The following is an 18,804-nucleotide window of genomic DNA, read 5'->3' on the forward strand; positions in this document are numbered from 1 at the left end:
GCTGGCGGCTGTGCTGGGGACTGTGACAGACTGGGTAGGAAGTGCCAGGGGCCCCGCGGGCCTGGGGCAGGGCCCGGGGCTGTGAGCCCCCGGGCTGTTAGGAGCCTGGTGCTAAGTGGCTCTGGGGGCTTCGCTGACGCCAGCCCCTGGCCCCTCTGTCTGACAGCTGCGTGTGAGCTCTCCTGCCGCGCCCTGCTCAGGGGCACTGGCACCAGGACCCCTCCGCCCGCCCCTGCTCCGGGCAGGTGCTGCGGGCTCGGGCCGGGGGCCAGGGCGTGGCTGTGACAGGTAGGAGGGACCGTCCCCATGGGCTACCCTGAAGGGACGGAGGTGACTTCGGGCACAGGGAAGGGATGGGACCCCCAGGCAGCTGGGAGCTGGGGTCAGTGGGGCTGGGGATGGCCAAGGTGGTGAGTCCCTCTGCCACCCCAGCCCTGGGACACGTTTGGGCTGTGGGCACTGAGCCGCTGGCCAGGGCAGCACCTGGCTCTGTGTGTGTGTGGGGAGCCAGGCTGGAGAGTGCCCCCAGTCCTGCCCGTGCTGGGGTGCAGCCAGCAGGTCCCGCAGTAAGGAACAGGGGAGCAGCGCTGCAGGGCAGCTTTAGTGAGGATCCTGGTGTCTGCCCCACCCGTGCAGCTCTGCCACCGACCCATGGCACTGCCCCCCTGCCCCCCGTGCCGTGCCACCGTGCCTGTGTGGGCTCTGTCCGGGGCTGCAGTCAGCTCCAGCCCCTCAGTGCTGTGTGCTGGGGGGCGGCTGGGCAGGACAGAGGCTGCGGCAGGAGCAGGGAAGATGAGCCTGGCTGGGGCCCAGGGGCTGCTGAGCTGTTCGGGGGAGAGCTGTGGGAGGCGAGTGGCTGTGGGACACCCCACCCTGCACCCCCTGCCACCCACCCCACGAGGATCATCCTCCACCCCAGCCCAGGGACTGCAGGAGCAGGGGCTGGGCTGGGTCTTTGGGTACCTGGCGATGCATGGGCAGCTGGATCCAGGTGCAGGGGTGCTGTGGTGCCCTGCGTCCATCAGTCCTGTCCCGGGAGGCTCCAAGCAGCAGGAGGAAGCCATCCTATTACCCTTGGCACATCTGTGGGGAGGCTCCCGGGCGGCGTAGCCGGGAATCCTCTGAAACTCTGGGGGGGTCCCTGCAGCAGGGGTGTAGGGGGGTGACCCCCAGGTCTCTAACCCCATCTCCGGACCCCCAAGCACCCCCTGGGCAGTGCCCTCGGCAGGGCTGCAGAGAGGTGAGCCCCAGGCACCCGTCCCCATGCCGGGAGCCCCGTGCGGCTCCGGGGGTGTCCCCGCCGTGACCCCCAGCCCGCAGCGAAGCGTCACGGGGGTCCTGGCAGCACCCCAGGCCCCGGGGGCAGAGAGGGCAGTGCCGGGGGGCCGGGGGTGCGGGCCGATGCCCCTGTGCCCACCTGGAGATACGGAGCTCCCCCAGGCTCGCCCCGCTCCGGGCGGGCGGCAGGAGCCTGGGAATGCCGGGCCCATTTGCAGAGGTGTCAGATCTGACTCCTTTGGTCCTTAATTGGCCCTGCCGGCGCTGGGAAGTGTGTGGAGACCCATTCACACGGCCGTGAGAGATGCTAACGTGCCGCCAGCCCCGCAGCCCGGTACCGGATCGCCCCGCAGCTCCCGCACAGCCTCTGCCGAGCCCGGGACCTTCCAACGCCGGACCCGAGCGCAGCCCCGGCTCCCAGCACAGTCCCCACCGCTCCCTGCCCCCCGCCCGGCTCCCAGCACAGTCCCCACCGCTCCCTGCCCCCCGCCCGGCTCCCAGCACAGTCCCCACCGCTCCCTGCCCTCCGCCCGGCTCCCAGCACAGTCCCCACCGCTCCCTGCCCTCCGCCCGGCTCCCAGCACAGTCCCCACCGCTCCCTGCCCCCCGCCCGGCTCCCAGCACAGTCCCCACCGCTCCCTGCCCTCCGCCCGGCTCCCAGCCACGGCCGCTGCTGCCTCGGACTGGCGGCCCCAAGGGGCAGGGGGAGCGGGGCGTGCAGGGTGCTCGGCTGGGGGTCCCAGAGCCATCCCTGCACTGCCCGTGCTGCGTCTGTCCCCGCACGGCTCCAGACAGGCTGTGCTGCTTGCTCTGGGGGTCCCTGTGCTGATGAGGGTTGGGGTCCCCAGGGCACGGGGGTGCGCCGTGGTGGGTGCCAAAATGTTGATGTTGCCGGGGTCAGGGGACACGCTGTGCCGATGGGCTGAGGGAGAGCAGGGGGTGAGGGGGGCTCTCTGCCAGGTGCTTGGCAGCACTGAGCCCTGCACCAGACACAGCCCTGGGCAGTGTCCCTGTGAGCGGTGACATCCCAGAGAGAGGGGCAAGCAGGACTCCCAAAACCGCACAGGCGCCTGAGCCGGGAGGTGCCAGAGCAGGGGTGGCGGTCCCCAGAGGGCAGGGACGTGTCCTGGGAGGGTCCCAGCAGGGCAGGGGCCTCCCAGCAGAAGGGCTGGGGGCTCCTGGGGGCACAGGCTGAGCTGGGCACTGACTGAGCTCCGGGGTGGAGCCCTGGCCATGGCCCTGCACCCTGCCCATTGACAGGAGCTGAAGGGTTGGGGGCACCCTCTGCTCCCTGGGGTGGGGGGCTGCGGGGTGTCCTGCTGTCACCAAAAATTGGGAATAAACCCCTCTGACACTGTCATTTCAGAATTAGGAAGTAGCATTATTTCAGTGCTGGGTGTGCAGGGGATATCTCCTACTACACAGAGCACAGCTGGCTAGCAGACTAGTTTAAATCTTTTAAAGTTATTAATTACATTTCCCAGAACTCGTACATGTATGCTAAACATTCCCGCAAATTCTTTTGCCTATTTGTATCACTTTTTGGAGCTCATTTACATAAGAGTAGGGGTCTTTTGAGGGTCTCTGGTGCTCGTTTGGGGAACACCCCATTCCTCAAAGTATCCGGTTTTGGTCATAGGCCTCAAAAAAGATTTCTTGTCTTTGAATACCTCCCAGCTCTGTGGTTTGACCAAGACACATCTTCTTACTGGTGTTGCTCAGGCCTGAAGTCTTTGAGGCTAAGATAATCACTTGCACACATTAATACAGGACTAAGCACTTTTGGCCGAAGCTAAAGGAATTCGCAAGACTTCAACACTATTTGTTACAATTAGGGATTTTCCCAAGGCTGCGGGGGCTCTGACCCCACGGCCGGCGCTGCCCCAGCCCAGCCGCGCCCCAGCACTTGTCCAAACAGGGAGGTGGGAAGCGGCTGCGGCGGGTGCAGAACTCATTACCCGGGAGCTCATCGGCTAATGCGACCCAGGAGGGGGCCGGCAGCGGGGAAGGGGCCGTGCCGGGCCGGGCCGGGGGGTGCGGATGTCCCGCCGGACACCCCTGAGCCCCCAGCCTGGGCCTGGATGTTGGGACGGGGCTGGCACCGGCGGCCCGGGACGGGCTGGGGCCGCGCTGGGCACTGCGGAGATGGGCACACACCTGTGCCCCCGGCTGTATCCCCTCAGCTGTGCCCCCTGCTTTGTGGGGATCCTTCACCCCTCGTGTTCCCAGGGCTTTGCACAGCCTGTTTGGGGGGGTCCTGCACCCCGCTGTACCAGCGGGCTGCGCACACCCACTTCGGGCTGCTGTGCCCGCAGATGGACCCCCAGAGCAGGCTGTGCACGCCAGCTCTGGGGGCCCGTGCCGTGCCGTGCCCGTGTCCCCTTGCTCCCTGATGGATTTTCCGTCCCTCGGCGGGGCCGTTTCCCTGGAAACCTTCACACCCTCCGGCCCGACACCTGCGGGGCCTGGGAACGCGCCGGGGGGGCTCCTCCCAGCCCCGACCCTGGCCCTCGACACCCGCCGCCCGTGGGGGTTCCCCTGCCAGCACCGGGCAGCCAGAGGGGTCCGTCAGGGGGCGGTGGGAGAGCGGCACCCCCAAAGCGGCGGGGGGAGCGTGTCTCACACAGCCCCGGGGGCAGCTCCCTGTCTGGGGACGTGCTGCAGGGACACAGGGACACCGCAGACGCACTGCGAACCCCACTGAAGCCCCGTCAGAGCCCCGGTGCACCCCCAGACCGTGCTGCAGCCCCAGTGCAGCTCCCCCGCAGCAGATGTGCAGAGACCCCGCTGCAGCTCCCGGCCCCGTCCCCAGCCCAGCGCGGGGCCGAGGGGCAGCACCGAGCAGCTTCACACCTCTGGGGTGAAATTCGTCACCCCGCGCTCACAGCCGCGGCCCCCGGCCCCCCCCAGACCCCCGGCCTTTGAAGTGCTGCTCCCGCAGCCACGAAGGTGCCTCTTCACACCTCGGGCCCGGCATAAAGCCGGGGCTCTCGGGAGCCCCTGGCACACAGCTCCCAGCCCTGCCATGGCCCACACGCTGCCCGCCGCCGCCCCTCTGCAGGGCTGGGCTGCCCGCGGCCCCCCGGACCCCCTCGGCTACAGCAGCAGCTCCCCCGCAGCATCGCCGGACTCGTGCGGCCTCGCGTCCCCCGGCCCCGCCCGGGGACCGTGCCGCGGCCACGCCGCCCCCCGCGCCAGGGGCAGGAAGGGGGCGCGGGGCGGGGGCGCGCCGGGGGTCCCTCGGCAGAGCGCCAGCGAGCGGGAGAAGCTGCGGATGCGGCGGCTGGCTCAGGCCCTGCTGAGGCTGCGGCACTACCTGCCCCCCGCTCTGGCACCCGCCGGGCAGAGCCTCACCAAGATCGAGACCCTGCGCCTCGCCACCCGCTACATCGCCCACCTCTCCGCCCTGCTGGGGCTCGGCCGGGGAGCGCCGGCCCCCCGGCACTGTCCTCTCTGCCCCCGGGGCCTGGGGTGCTGCCAGGACCCGGACCCCCGTGATGCTTCGCCGCCCGGCTTCGCTGCGGGCTGGGGGTCACCTGCCACGGCGGGGACACCCCCGGAGCCGCACGGGGCTCCCGGCATGGGGACGGGTGCCTGGGGCTCACCTCTCTGCAGCCCTGCCGAGGGCACTGCCCAGGGGGTGCTTGGGGGTCCGGAGATGGGGTTAGAGACCTGGGGGTCACCCCCCTACACCCCTGCTGCAGGGACCCCCCCAGATGTACTTGGGGGTCCGAACATCGGGATGGAGACCTGGGGGTCTCCCTCCTACATCCCTGCAACCGGGACCCCTCCTGAGGTGCTCGGGGTTTCCAGCATCCAGACGGAGACCTGGGGGCCGCCCCCCTACATTCCTGCAGTGGGGACCTCCTCAGAGCTGAACAAGGCTGTCACCTCCACCGCGTCCCCCTGGCTGACCCCTCCCCACTCTGCAGGGGCTGGGGCCCCCCCGGATCTCCCTGGTGGCGTCCTGGACATGGGACTGGTGCTGTCCGAGTTCGTGGGCACGGGCACAGTCACCCAGGTACGTGCTGGTGGGATCGGAGCGATTCTCAGCGTGGAGCTGGCATGGGGCAGGGATCACCCCCCCCCCGGGTCGGCCTCAGAGTCCTCTTGGTGTGGGGCAGTGCAGGAGCTGGTTTTGGGGTGCCTTGTCTGGGGTAGGGGATGGAGAGGTGAGCCCTGCTCCGTGCAGTGGGTGAGGTGGATCCCCAGCCTGCCCCATCTTTCCTGGTGCTTCCCTCCCTCGTGTTTGTGGGGATCCCATTAGTGGGGGCAGAATGGAGTCCCTTGTCCTGCTTGTCCCTGGCCAGGAGCACTTCCAGTGGGTGGGCTGTCACTCCCACAGCCCCAGCCCTGCCTGCACCTCTGTCTGGCTGCTCACCCTCTCCCTGTCTGCTCCCCAGGATCTCTCTGCCGACCTGCTCTCCCTGCTGGAGGTTCTGTTCCCCACTCAGCCCCGGCACTGACCCAGATGAGTCCCCGGGCCTGGAGCGCCCAGAGCCCCACGATGCCTGTCGGGATCCCTGCAGCCTGGGGACGCACACAGCCCTTGGATAGCTGCAGGAACGAGCTGCCCCGTCGGAGCCTGGAGCCGTGCTGGACGCGCCGGGTGGCGGCGGCTGGATGTGAATAAACCCTTGTGTCCTCTCTGAGTGTCCGTGTGGCTGTCCCCAGGAGCTGGGCACGGGATGGGGTTTGGCGTGCCGGGGGTCTCCTCGCTGGGCTGGGGGCTGTGCAGCAGCTGGGCGAACAACTTGGGGGAGCATCAAGAGGGACCCTCCCCTTGCCCTCGGGGCTCACTCCCTGGCCAGGAAGGGCTGAGGATCCCCAGCAGCCTCCAGATCCAGCCATCCCACCTGGCAGTTCTGGGCCTGTGGGAGCTCCCAATACAGAATGAAATGTGTAGTTTTGGGGTCCAGCTCGGTGTGGGGATGGGGCTGAGCCCATGGACTGGAGACCCTTCCTGGAGAAGAGAGTGGGCGCCTGTGATGGGGACCCTATGCCCCCAGCCCCCTTGGTGGCTCCCTGAAGTCTGGGGTCCCCATTAGCAGGAGGGTGTTGGGACCTGGCAGCCATGTGCTAATGTGTCAGGGGAGTATCCTCCCAGCTCTGGGGTCTGGGGTGAGGAGCGGGGGGTTAATGAACCCCATGGAGTGTGAAAGGACTCTCTAATGAGGTTAATATCCTCTGCTGGGGTGGAGGAGGGGGGTGGCAGAACGGGAGACAAGGCTTTGAGATGTAAAGCAGCCCCCCGCCCTGCCCTCTCCTAGGCTGCAGCCCCTGCTCTCCAGACAGGGCTGAAGGGACCTGGGCACGTGTTCCAGCCATGGGGGCACTGCCACGGGGATGAGTCTGGGGGCACTGCCACGGGGATGAGTCTGGGGGCACTGCCATGGCAGTCACAGGGCTGGGAGGAGGGACCTGTGGGTATCTGGCCCCCTCAAATGCTGCAGCTCAATGTAAGGAGCCTTTGTGTGCTCTGATACCTGTCCCTGGCAGCAACAGTGCCAGAGCTGGGGGGCACTGGCAGCACCCCCTGGGCTGGGGGGCTCCCTCCCACCGACGTGGGGCACGTCCCACTGTCCATTGCTGCGTTGAGCACCACGCAGGCTTACGTGTGTCCGTGTGCTGTGGGTGGCAGGGGAAGGACCGTGCTGTTCCCAGCCGCTGGATACGTCAAGGACCATTCAGAGCTGCCAAGGGCACCCACGCCACAGCAGCTGCAGCAGCAGGTGCCGGCTCTCTGCAGTACCTGCCCCGGTACCTGCCCCGGTACCTGCCCTGGCACCTGCCCCGCTCCCCCTCGTGCCCCAGAGCAGATGCAGGAGCCCTCAGCACAGAGCCTCGGCACGGTGTGAGCATCGGCCCTGCCATGGCCTGGCTGGGGAATGCCAGGCAGGACCGCCTGGATGCAGGTGAGGCGGGGGGAACGGGGTGTGTGATCCTCCAGGTGTCATTGCTGGGCTGGGTGGGGTCACCATCCCAGGTAAGGGGATACCCTGGGCAGGGAGGGGGGCACGGCAGTAATGGCCTGAGCTGGGTGGCGTGTTGGGGTCAGCTGCCACTGTCTTCCTCTGCCCTGCTCGGTGCCAGGGACCCCCATAGCTCTGGGGGCATGGAGGGGCTCTGGGGGCTGCTGGAGGCTCTGGGGTAGCAGCAGGGTGCAGCGCGTAGGCGAGGATGGAACACGGGGAGGCGAGCTCAGAAATGTGATATCGGCACTGTGGCCCTGGGCAGGGGACTCTAGGGGACAGACCCACGGTGCTGAGTGTGGCCTGCCCCTCCCAGAGCCCCCCACCTCCGGGCTGCCACTGCCCCTTTGCCTGTCGTGGCAGGTAGGGGCCATCCAGACCCGGGCCCTGCAGTGGGAAACGCCAGTGCGGAGCCCCCCGGCCCCACGGCCCCCGAGTGGGGCTGCGCCTGGAGCCGCCCCGAGGAGCACGGCGAGGAGCCCCTGCGGCTGCCCACCTTCTCCCCCGCCGCCCAGGTGCGCGTGGCCGTCACCTTCGCCCTCTTCGCCCTCTCGGCCGGCTGCAACCTGGCGGTGCTGCGGGCAGTGGGGGGCCGGGGCAGCGGCCGGCGCCCCCACATCCGCCTGCTGCTGCGGCACCTGGCCGCCGCCGACCTGCTGGTCACCGTGCTGGTGATGCCGCTGGACGCCGTCTGGAACATCACGCTGCAGTGGCGGGCGGGCGACCTGGCCTGCCGAGTGCTCATGTACCTGCGGCTGCTGGCCATGTACGCCTCGGCCTTCGTCACGGTGGTCATCAGCCTGGACCGGCAGGCGGCCATCCTGCGCCCGCTGGCCATCGCCCGCGCCCGCGCCCGCAACCGCGCCATGCTGCAGGCGGCCTGGCTCCTCAGCGCGGGGCTGGCCGTGCCCCAGGTACCCACCCCGGGACCCCCTGCCCCCTGGGACGGACCCCCGGCCAGCCCGGGGGCTGCTGACGCTGTGCGGGGTCACTGCCGGCGGCCTGCAGGGTGGGGATGGAGAGCCCTGCGGGGTGGGCGTGGAGAGCCGGCACAGTGATCCCCCTCACCCAGCTCTGCCCGCTGCCTGGGGTGCGCCCCAGGCCCCTGACAGTGCGGAGCAGAGCCCGTGCAGGGGTGGTAACGCGTCCCACCCCACAGGCTGTGGGTCTGGGGGCTCCCTGCTTTGGCCTCCGGTGCCCTCCCTGGCTCGGGAAGCGCAAACCCCCGTCACGCCCACCCCGCCTCTCTCGTCTCCAGCTGTTCGTGTTCCACACCATCACCCTGCGCCCCCCGCACAACTTCACCCAGTGCACGACGCGCGGCAGCTTCCCCCGGCCCTGGCAGGAGACCCTCTACAACATGCTGGGCTTCGCCTGCCTCTTCCTGCTACCGCTGCTCATCATGGTCTGCTGCTACGCCCGCATCCTGCTGGAGATCTCCCGCCGCATGGGCTCCGGCCTCTGTGAGTGCCGCCACACGGGACACGGCCCCACACCCCGGGGCAGTCCTGTCCGGAGCTCTGCAGGGTCAGCCCAGCTTTCCCCTGGCCCAGCCCCGCGTTCCCCTCACGGGCTGTGCCCCTCCAGTCTCCTCGCAGGACGCGTCGCTGCGGTGCTCCAGGAACAACATCCCCCGAGCCCGGCTGCGGATGCTGCGGATGAGCCTGGTCATCGTCTCCTCCTTCATCCTCTGCTGGACCCCCTACTACCTGCTGGGGCTCTGGCACTGGTTCTGTCCCCGCGCCATGGAGAAGAGGATCTCGCCGGCCCTCACCCACATTCTCTTCATCTTTGGCCTCTTCAACGCGTGCCTGGACCCCATCACGTACGGGCTCTTCACCATCCCCCTGCGCGGGGGCTGGGGGTGCCCATGCAGGCACGGCCCCCTGGCCCAGCCCCCCTCCCCAGCCACCGGCTCCTTCCGCTGCTCAGCCTCCTCCCTGCCGCCCGGGCGGGGGCTGCAGGAGCTGCGGAGGTCCCGAGGGGCTGCCAGGGACGCCTCCAGTCACAGCAGCTCCCTGTGAGACCAGCGCGACCGCTGGGGCGCTCAGGGCAGGGGCTCTGGCAGCAGGATAAGCGGCTCAGCACAGCTCCAGTGCGGATGGAGTCACTGCTGATCTCTCCCCGCACCCTGAAGTGCCTCTACGAGCTTGGGGCTGGTGGGGTGCCCCCGTCCCCTCACCCTTCTCTGTGCCCTGAACAGCAATAAAGTGTCCTATGGCCACCTCTCGTCCCTCCCGTGTCCCCTGGCTGGGAGCTGAGCTGGCGTCCCCAGAGGCAGACCCCTGACCCACTGGGCCCACAGCTGCCCCTGTCCCCAGCATGCGTGGCTCAAGAGTCCCCAGGAAGGGACAGATTCGAGGCCACCCACAGCCTGGCCAGGGCTGGCTGCTCCATCCCCGTTCATCTCCGCAGGGCTCTGTGTGCCAGTGGGCACAGGGCTGGTCCGTGCCAGCCAACACCGGGCTGGTGGCAGTCCCGGAGTGCTGCTGATGTTGGCTCTGCTCCAAACAGGAGCTCCTGGCTGCTGCCCAAGGCTGTCGGGAGGCACACGGTGCCGGTTCTCCTGCCTGCAGCACTGCCCCAAGGCCAGCGCTGACAGCAGAGCCAGCACGGCTGCTGGGGCCCAGAGAGGTGGGCGAGGGCTGGGGGTGCCTCACTCTCCCAGCACCAGGACAGAGTGAGGGACAGCCCAGGAGAACTCCCCTGGCATCCCCCAGCCTCAGGGAAGGGACCACAGAGCTGGGCTCTGCCCGGGGGTCCCCGCTGTGCTGGGGAGGGACACAGGGCTCCCTTGGTCCTCACTGTGCCGTGGGAACCCCAGCACAACCCCCTGGCAGTGGGCACAGACAGGGCTGCTGCTCTGTGCCAGCAGCAAGCTGAGCTGGCGCGGGCAGGGGGGCGAGGCAGGAGGGCAGCAGAAGCTGTGCCCAGTAACGGCAGCGCCAGCCATGCTTGCAGGGATTTATTTGAAAGTGGCAAAGGAAAAGTCTAGTGGAGTTGTTTTGGCTCTGAACAATGATCTCACACCTGCTTGAGGGCTGGAGGGCCAGCACAGCAGTCACTCCAGTCTTGCACAGGGGCGTCACCCCAGGCTCTTGTGGGGCTCCAGGGAACGAGGGGCTGCAATCCCAGGCTGTGTGGGTCCTCTGTGCTTCTGGGGCAGGGATGGGGCTTCCGTGGCACGTGTCCGCAGGGTGGGGGGAATGTGTGAGGGGGCTGAGTCTCAGGCACGGACTCTGTGAGTATGAAAATACCACCACTGGAACGAGCACACCACCTGCTGCCAGCCCGAGAAATGCTGCGAGGGGAGGAGCTGGTAGAGCCAGAGGACCACCCAGCAAAAAGCCTTCCCTTGCTGGACGCTGCTGGTGCCGTGGCCCGGCTGCTGGGAGCACCCTGCCCGCCACAGGACAGCTGGGGTGCAGACACAGAGCCCCGGTTCATGGGCAGCTCTCCTCGGGCTGACGGCCCTGGGCGGGTTCCAGGCGGGCCAGCGCTGCCCCAGCCCCTCGGCCACGCCGCAGGCCCCAGGGAGCCCCGGTGTCCATGCTGGTGCTGGTCCCGGTGCAGCCAGAGAACGGGGACAGGCGAGGGGACGGGGCAGGTCGGGCGATGGCACGTGGGAGGTGACAGCGGGGGACTGTCGCCCAGCTCGGCAGTGTCACGTCACCCCCTGCTGCCACCCCCGCCACCCACGGCACAGATGGGAGGCAAAGTGCGAGCCCGGGGCCGCAGCCGTCGCACGGCCTGCTCCGCTCAGGGGCACGCACAGCGGCTCTAGGTGCCGGCTCCGCCGCTGCTGGGTCTCTTCTCAGTGAAGAAGCTCTTGAGCAGCATCACCTGCCCGATGCTGACCACGAAGAGGATGAGGGTTTCCCCCACTGACCAGTAAGAGACGCGTCCGCTGAGCTCCTCAGCCCTGCTCCGGTCCTGCGCCTCCCGCAGCCGGTAGTGGGTCTGGGAGTCGATCACCGCGTTCAGCATCTCATGGATGGTGACACAGGCAGATTCCATCTGGGGGACAAGGACAAGGGTGCCCTATTGCTTCTGACATGGCACAGCTGAGGCAGCCCAGGGCCATGCCAGCACACTCAAGAGCAGGATGGCAGTCTGTGCTGTAGGTTCCCTGCCAGGACCCATCCAGGGTGGTTCTCCAGTGGGACAGAACTGAGGGGCCCAGCGGGGCATGCAGTGCCCAGCCCAGAGGCTCCCACCAAGGGATGGAATGGCTGATGTAATTCCCTCACGTGGGATGGACACGGGCTGCTGCAATAGGGGAGCGCAGACCCAGCACAGCCCCCCAGACCCAGGCAGAGGATGTGGTGTGCGGTGGGGCTGTTGGCTGGCGGTTGGCACTTCTGCATCCAGCAGAGGAGGAGGGGAACAAGTCCCCAACTGCCGTCCTGCAAGGCTGCTTGGGGCTGTGGCAGGACCCCCCCTCCCTCCTTTCCTGCCGGGACCCACCTGTGTCAGGGCAGTGACGCGGTTGTTCATGTCGGGCAGGATGGGCGGCTCATCGCCCACCTGGAAGTCGAAGTAGACAATTTTGTGGGAGAAGGTGGAGAACTCGTTGCTGAAGCAGAAGGTGTAGACACCCTTGAGCTCAGTGTGGTGCGAGAAGCTGTCGTATTGCTTCTTGGTCTCCTGGTAGATGGTTTTGCCGTTGGGGTCCTCCACATAGCAGTCCACATCATAGTGTCCTCCGCTGATCACCTGTGTGATGAGGTGTGGGGAGATGTATCTCAGGTGGTGGCACACGCCAAGCAACGTGGCAAGGGCCCCACGGCTGCGTGAGGCCAGCGGGCACCGTGCCCGTGGGACGGGGCCCAGGCCAGGGGAGCCCTGGGGAGGTCCTGCACCACAGCGGGGTGTCCATGGCTCAAGTGGGGTGCCTGCAGACAGGGACAGCCCTCATGACCCAGGTCAGGGGCATCCGTGGCCAATGTGGGCACATTCCACACCTGGCTCTCAGGTGGGCGCTGCTGGGCTTGGGAATAACTCTTTGGGAGGGAGCTGGGGGGCACATGGGAGGAGGGAGCTGCAGCCCTGCCTGGGGCTCTGCAGGACACAGGATGGGAGCGTGGGCACAGGCCTGGGCAGGTGGCATGGGCAGAGGCAACAGCACACACACGGGCAGGGGTGTGAGCACGGGCAGCGGGGCACGGGCGGCCGCACGGGCACGGACAACACATGGGCAGGAGCAGAAGGACGGGGCACAAGCGGGGTGCGGGCGGAGGGGCCCTGGCAGGGGTATGTATGGGCAGGGGGTGCCGGCACGGAGCATGCAGGGCTGCGGGAAGGTACAGGCAGGTACAGGCAGGGTGGTACCTGATAGTCGAGGGTGAACTTGATGCCGCTTTCCAGCTCCTGGTGGAAGCAGCGCTGGGCGCTGTCGGGCAGCTCGAGCGTCAGCTCCGTGCCGCCGGTCCCCAGCGCGCCCAGCAGCGCGGCCAGGCACAGGCTCCGCACCGCGCCCCGCACCGAGCTCGGCATCGCGCCCCGCACCGAGCCCGGCACCGGCACCGAGCCCCGCATCCGCACCGAGCCCCGCACCGAGCCCGGCACCGGCACCGAGCCCCGCACCGGCACCGAGCCCCACACCGAGCCCCGCACCGGCACCGAGCCCCGCACCGAGCCCGGCACCGAGCCCCGCACCGGCACCGAGCCCCGCACCGAGCCCGGCACCGAGCCCCGCACCGAGCCCCGCACCGAGCCCGGCACCGAGCCCGGCACCGGCACCGAGCCCCGCACCGAGCCCCGCACCGAGCCCCGCACCGAGCCCCGCACCGGCACCGAGCCCCGCACCGAGCCCCGCACCGGCACCGAGCCCCGCACCGAGCCCCGCACCGAGCCCCGCACCGGCACCGAGCCCCGCACCGAGCCCCGCACCGGCACCGAGACCCGCCACCGGCACCGGCACCGGCCCCAGCACCGCCCCCACACCGCCCCCCTGACGTGGCGTTTCCGCTGCGAGCGGAGCGGGGCGGGGCGCGGGCGGCACCTCCGGCCCGGGGTGGGCACCCGCGGGCATCCCGGGAATGTTCCACCGAGCCCCGCACCCTGGGAGCCCCCCGGCATCTCCGGGCGAGCGCTCCGGGAGCCCCGGGGATCCCCTCGGCACTCCCGGGGACCCCCTGGCCGGGCGGCTGGGGTCGGCTCCACGCGAGATCAGCCTCCGTCCAAAGCTGAGCGCTTTATTAATGCGGGGCAAAACCAGTGCAAAAGTCTCCGTCGCCCCAGCGCCTGCCCCTGCAGCCCCCGCACACGCAGCCTCGTGAATGAACGCGTTCATGAAGCCACGGGATCGGCAGGCACGGCCCGCGGCACACCGGGGCCGGGGGCTGCGGGGCCCGCGGGGTCTCGGCTCTGGAGCGGTGCCTGCCACTTTCCCGGCTGGATGGAGCCCCGGGCTCAGTCCCCTCGGTGACTCGGCATCCCGGGTTCCTCGCCGCTGGCCGAGGCTTTCCCAGCCGGGCTGGGGCCATCCTGCTCGGGGATCCAGCGCTTCCTGAACTCAGAGCTCCTCGGCGTGCTGGGGAATGAACCCCCTGAAGTTCAGACGCTTCAGAGAGAGACAAGCCCATCCCGGCCCACCGCCGGCGAGGCTGCAGGGAGCCGGGAGAGCTCAGCCTCACTCCGCGAATCTCGGAGGTGGAGGATTGTCTCCCTCTCCCTCTCTGGGAGAGCACCGACACGGCCCGTGGCTGGAGGGGTGCTCCCGCTCCTCCAGCCCCCGCTGGATCCCACCGAGCCCCTTCCCCCCCGGAAGGCACTTCATGAACGCCTCGGCCCCAGAGATCACCGCCGGGGGCTCCCGGAGGGGATTCGGTGAGAGAACGAGCAGGGTGTAAGAAAAGCGGGTCGCAACCAGTGAGGAATAAGCGAGCTGCGGGTGGGATCCTTGGCACGGAGCTTGGCGATCTAGGATGGTGGGGGATCGATCTGCCGGTCAGCCCGCCCCCGATTCAGCCCCTGGGCTCCGTGCTAAACCCGCTGGCCACCAGCCTGTCCCCGGAGCCAGTGGCCACTCAGTGTGGGAACCGGGCCGGTTCTGCAGGGACAGCACGGCTTCGGTCCCCTCCCTGTGAACCGACAGTGACACGGCTACTGCGCCACGAGCTCCTCAAAATCGGAGAGGTGCCTCATCTGCTCTGCCTGCATGGAATGTCTGCGGAGGAGCTTCCTGTGGGCTCTCAGGTCACCCCGCCTGGGTGAGCCGGGGGCCAGCGGCACCAGCGGCTTCAGCCCAGCAGCCAGCGGGGCTTTGCTGGAGCCAATGTCAGGAATCGGAGGGTTGGGGTTCACGTTCAGGGGGGGCAGATATCCTGGCCTTGTGTGGGAGATGTGGTCCAGCAGCAGGGTCCCGGATCCTCGCCTCTCCAGCAAGCCGGGTGGCCGGCGCCGGCCGCTGCTGGGCGATGTGCTGGTGCTGCCGGAGGGAGAGTCACAGGAACCATCCAGCAAGGCCAGGTGGGAACCGCTCAACTTCCTCCTCTCTGGTGGCCCCTTCCCCGCCTCGGTGACCTGGGAGTCCCCGCTGTGTTCAGTTCCTGGCCTCCACCGGTGCGGCGGCTCCATCCCCGCAGCCGAGCTGGCGGCCGAGCTGGAGCTCTCCGGCTCCTCCGGGACTGTGATGCTCCGGGAAAGGCATGGTTGCGTGCTCGGGCTCTTCTCGTGGCTGCCTTTCCGTGCCAGTGGCCCCAGTGCCTGCTCATCCACTGGGGGGAAGAGAGAGGGGTCCCTTCCCTTGCTGCTGCTGCTCCGGCTGAGGGAGGGCTTTTTGGAGAGCGAGAGGTCGCCGATGCCCGCGATGACCTCGCTGTCAGCGCAGAGCCGCGTGTCATCGCGGTGACCAGAGGCCGCCAGCACCGAGGGGGCCACCAGACCCCATGGCTCTGACCGCAGGCGCTTCAGCCGGGGCAGGTGGGCTCTCCGAGCAGTGCCAGCTCTCTGGCCCGGGGAGGGTGGCTCAGCATCCCCGGTGTGTGAAGGGTGTGCGGTGGGAATGCTGCTCTCCTTCCCGGCAGGGGAAGGTGCCGAGATGGGAGTTTTCAGGTGATCACCAGAGGGGGCTGTGCCCTCCTCGAGGGGAGCCCTCTCCTTGAACTCCAGCGCAGGGGCGACGTTCAGGTACTGCTTGGCGGTCTTGGTGCCGGAGGCTGATGTGTCCACGGTGATGATGATCACCTCCTTCCCCTTGGCTCTGCAGGCATTCAGGAGGTGCTGCAGCACAGCGTTGTCCTCGGCATTGATGGCGTGGACCAGCGCCGAGGCTCCTGAGTGGTCCTCCAGGCTGGGGTCTGCCCCACTCTCCAGCAGCAGGGACACCACATCCCCCCCAGCCCCTCGGATACAGGCGTGCATGAGGGCGGTTTTCCCAGACTTGTCCTGGATGTTGGGGTCGGCTCTGTTGTCCAGCAGGTATTTCACCATCTTGGCCTTGTGGATGCTCTGCTGGTCGACGTGTGTGGTGATGCAGGCCACCATCAGCGCCGTCTCCCCCTTCTCGTTGCTCTCGTTGATGTAAGCCCCCCCTTCCAGCAGCAGCCGGGTCAGCCGGAGCCGCCCGAGCCACACGGCCTTCAGGAGGGAGTTGCCCCCCAGCTCCAGCTCCGTCGCTTCGTCCATGGCTGCTGCTTCCCTCTGGGTGATGGCACCTGCGGCTGGCGGCTGTGGGGGGAACCGGGGAGGAGAGGTGAGCCCCCTGCTTTGTTCCTGGGATGCCGTGCTCCGGGCACTGCCCCACATCCCACCGTCCCTCTGGCCATGCCCACCTTGTGCAGACAGCCCGGATGTCTTGGCTTCCCCAGGAGATCAGAGAGCTTCTGGTGGTCTCCACCGGCCTGCTGCGTCTGGGGGGCCACAGCATGAAGCCCACTGGAGACCGTGTGAACTTCCCTGATGGCTTCCTGGGCTGAAGCCGGGATCTCTGCTTCCTCACTGCCGGAGGGAAGGAGAAACAGCTACTGTCATGCTGTCTATTTTGTTTCTAGTGCCTCCTGCTTCTACCTCTTTACTAACCCCCACTGCCGCCCACTCCTGCTGCCCCCCGCTCCCTGTCTCACTCCTCAGAGCGTTCCTGGAGCCCTGAGCAGCCAGTGCCCCCCGAGCGTCCCTGGGGAGGGCAAAACCTGCCGCCCCTTCCCCACCCCTCGGTGCCCTCCATGCGGCCCCTGGACCTGCGGTCAGTGCTCACATTGCTCCCAGCCCCTCCCAAAGGTGCCCCCGGTACCACTCCCTGCCCGTGAGCTCCCCACGGCCCCTTCCCGAGGGTACCCCTGGGACCCGGGGGAGACCCGGCCGTCTCCTCCCGTCCAGCCGGGACTGGTGTCCCCTCTCGCGTCCCTCCAAGCCGCGGCCATCCCGCTCCTGCCGCCGCCCCCGGCTGCGGTGCTGATGCCGGGGTGCGGCCGCTGCCCCCGGCCCGCTACCTGCCGCCCTGTGCCCGTGTCCGGTGCCTCTCTCCGCCGCTGGTGCCGCTGCCCGGTGCCGGTGCCGCTGCCCGGTGCCCGGTGCCGCTGCCCGGTGCCGGTGCCCGGTGCCCGGTGCCGGTGCCCGGTGCCGGTGCCGGTGCCGGTGCCGCTGCCCGGTGCCGCTGCCCGGTGCCGCTGCCCGGTGCTGGTGCCGCTGCCGGTGCCCGGTGCCGGTGCCGGTGCCGGTGCCCGGTGCCGGTGCCGGTGCCGGTGCCCGGTGCCGGTGCCGGTGCCGCTGCCCGGTGCCGCTGCCGGTGCCCGGTGCCGGTGCCGCTGCCCGGTGCCGCTGCCGGTGCCCGGTGCCGCTGCCGCTGCCCGGTGCCGGTGCCCGGTGCCGGTGCCGGTGCCGCTGCCGCTGCCGCTGCCCGGCGCTGCGCGAGGGGGAGGGCGCGGGGGGCGGCGCGTCCGCCCGCAGGTGGGTGCGGGGAGCGGCGGGCGGGGGTGTGGGTGTGCTGGGGGCTGCGGGGGTCTGTGTCCCTGTCCTGGGGGCTGCGGGGGTCTGTGTCCGTGTGCTGGGGGCTGCGGGGGTCTGTGTCCCTGTCCTGGGGGCTGCGGGGGTCTGTGCCCGTGTGCTGGAGCTGCGGGGGCTCTCCAGACCCCGAACTAGTCTGAACCCACAGCTGTCCCCACTTGGAGCAGGGGGAGTTGCGGCCCCCGAAGCCCCCTCTGATGTTCATGGCTCCGTGTCGTGGGCGCACACGGGAGAGCCCGAGGGCACACCTGGGACACAGGAGTGCTCCGTGCGTGCAGGAGAAGCTGGGGTGGCTGTGCCAGCTCCCCGGGCACAGCTGCCCTCAGTGCCAGGGCGATGAACCTGGACAAGCAGTGGTGCCTCTCTCGCCCTCCTTTGTCCCCAGACCTCGCATCTGGGCAGGAACCTCCTTCCCAGCAGCTTCCTCCGCTTCCCTCGGTGTCTCTTTCAGAGCAGTCCCAGCAGAAAGAGGGAATTCGGAGGAAGGGGGAAATGGTCACAGCTGCCCCCAACCACCACCCTCACCCCCTTGGTTCTGCGCTTCTGCACCCGTCACAGCTGTGAGGATGTTTGTCATCACACCCTCTGTATCACATTAACATTTGGGGAAATTTCTCTTGTGGTTAATAAAATATAATCTAATATCGCTGCGTTCTTCATTCAGAGGTGATGATGACAGTGAGAATCAGAGCCAGCAGAGAAATTAAGTCAGTCTCATTGTGTTAGGGAGCATTTGGGAAACCTTATGGCAGGTTCCTCCTGACTTGGTAACACAGACACTCTGCAGTACCTGCCTGAACTGGCCATAAAAACCCCCAAAATGTGTTTTCTGTCCATTTTCTGTCTATTTTCTGATTCATGAGCACACCAGTTTATTTGTCAAAAATAAACATGTGAACTCCTAAAAGCAAGATAATGTAAACACCTTAACACAAGAAACATCTTGAAAATAAACTCCCAAAACCCACAAATTTAGGGTTTAAATTTAAGCTGTGGTGGCAGGAGGACCCCAGGCTGCCCAGCAGTGCTGCTCCAGCACCGAGGGAGTCCCCAGGGTCTGCTCTGCTGCCAGGGCACCCCAGCATGGTCGGGGTGGTGACAAAGAGGGAGGAGGTGGTTGTGGGGAAAGAGGGAAGGTCCTAATGATTGCAATTAGGAGAATGTTGGAAGTAAGGGTTGGGGAGCCCCATCTGCAAGTGCCCCTTCCTCCCCTGGCCCCCTTGCTGCTCCTGTGAGTTATCAGCCCTGTGCCGAACCCAGGCTGGCTGGTCCTGGCTGGAAAGCAGGAATGATCTATCCTTGAAGATGTTAAAACTCAAGAGTTCCCTTTCCTGCTCCACCAGCCTAGACTCACCAACTTCCAGGTGTCCATGGGGTGGGAGATGCCCCAGCAGGGAGGGGAGCATGGCCATGCCAGTCCTGGGAGCTGAAGCCTCTGTGGAGGGGAGCAGAATAGTCCCTGCCTGCTGCCAGAGGGTCTCAAATCTTCCCCAGCCATGCCCTGGCTTTGCAGAGCCAATGTGTCCACCTGTCTTCATCGTCCTTGTCTTCCTCACCAGTGTCTCTGCCATCCCTGAGGATGCCATGGCAACGCAGGGATGGCTGC

The 18,804-nt window shown here is 67.8% G+C and overlaps 4 protein-coding genes across 4 annotated transcripts; 2 read left to right on the forward strand and 2 right to left on the reverse strand.

The window, feature by feature from the left end:
* The first annotated feature begins 4,303 nt into the window (after nucleotides 1-4,303).
* MESP2 (mesoderm posterior bHLH transcription factor 2) lies at nucleotides 4,304-5,925 on the forward strand. The gene is made up of 2 exons (XM_086849692.1): nucleotides 4,304-5,299; nucleotides 5,682-5,925. Exons 1-2 carry the CDS (start codon nucleotides 4,304-4,306, stop codon nucleotides 5,742-5,744), a joined length of 1,059 nt encoding a protein of 352 aa, XP_086705818.1. The 3' UTR covers nucleotides 5,745-5,925.
* Nucleotides 5,926-7,150: 1,225 nt separating this feature from the next.
* LOC147650635 (gonadotropin-releasing hormone II receptor-like) lies at nucleotides 7,151-9,473 on the forward strand. The gene is made up of 4 exons (XM_086849536.1): nucleotides 7,151-7,193; nucleotides 7,614-8,164; nucleotides 8,509-8,713; nucleotides 8,838-9,473. The coding sequence occupies exons 1-4, from the start codon at nucleotides 7,151-7,153 to the stop codon at nucleotides 9,272-9,274; spliced, it is 1,236 nt and encodes a 411-aa protein (XP_086705662.1). The 3' UTR covers nucleotides 9,275-9,473.
* Nucleotides 9,474-10,200: 727 nt separating this feature from the next.
* On the reverse strand, nucleotides 10,201-12,886 carry TMED3 (transmembrane p24 trafficking protein 3). The gene is made up of 3 exons (XM_086849534.1): nucleotides 12,582-12,886; nucleotides 11,718-11,966; nucleotides 10,201-11,267 (listed from the first exon to the last, which is right to left on the reverse strand). Exons 1-3 carry the CDS (start codon nucleotides 12,786-12,788, stop codon nucleotides 11,031-11,033), a joined length of 693 nt encoding a protein of 230 aa, XP_086705660.1. The 5' UTR covers nucleotides 12,789-12,886; the 3' UTR covers nucleotides 10,201-11,030.
* Nucleotides 12,887-14,259: 1,373 nt separating this feature from the next.
* Nucleotides 14,260-16,800, reverse strand: ANKRD34C (ankyrin repeat domain 34C). The gene is made up of 3 exons (XM_086849533.1): nucleotides 16,685-16,800; nucleotides 16,028-16,193; nucleotides 14,260-15,923 (listed from the first exon to the last, which is right to left on the reverse strand). The coding sequence occupies exon 3, from the start codon at nucleotides 15,879-15,881 to the stop codon at nucleotides 14,358-14,360; it is 1,524 nt and encodes a 507-aa protein (XP_086705659.1). The 5' UTR covers nucleotides 15,882-15,923; nucleotides 16,028-16,193; nucleotides 16,685-16,800; the 3' UTR covers nucleotides 14,260-14,357.
* Nucleotides 16,801-18,804: the final 2,004 nt, after the last annotated feature.

This window comes from Cyanistes caeruleus, chromosome 13 (assembly GCF_971803275.1).
Source record: "Cyanistes caeruleus chromosome 13, bCyaCae1.hap1.1, whole genome shotgun sequence".
Lineage (NCBI taxonomy): Eukaryota > Metazoa > Chordata > Aves > Passeriformes > Paridae > Cyanistes > Cyanistes caeruleus.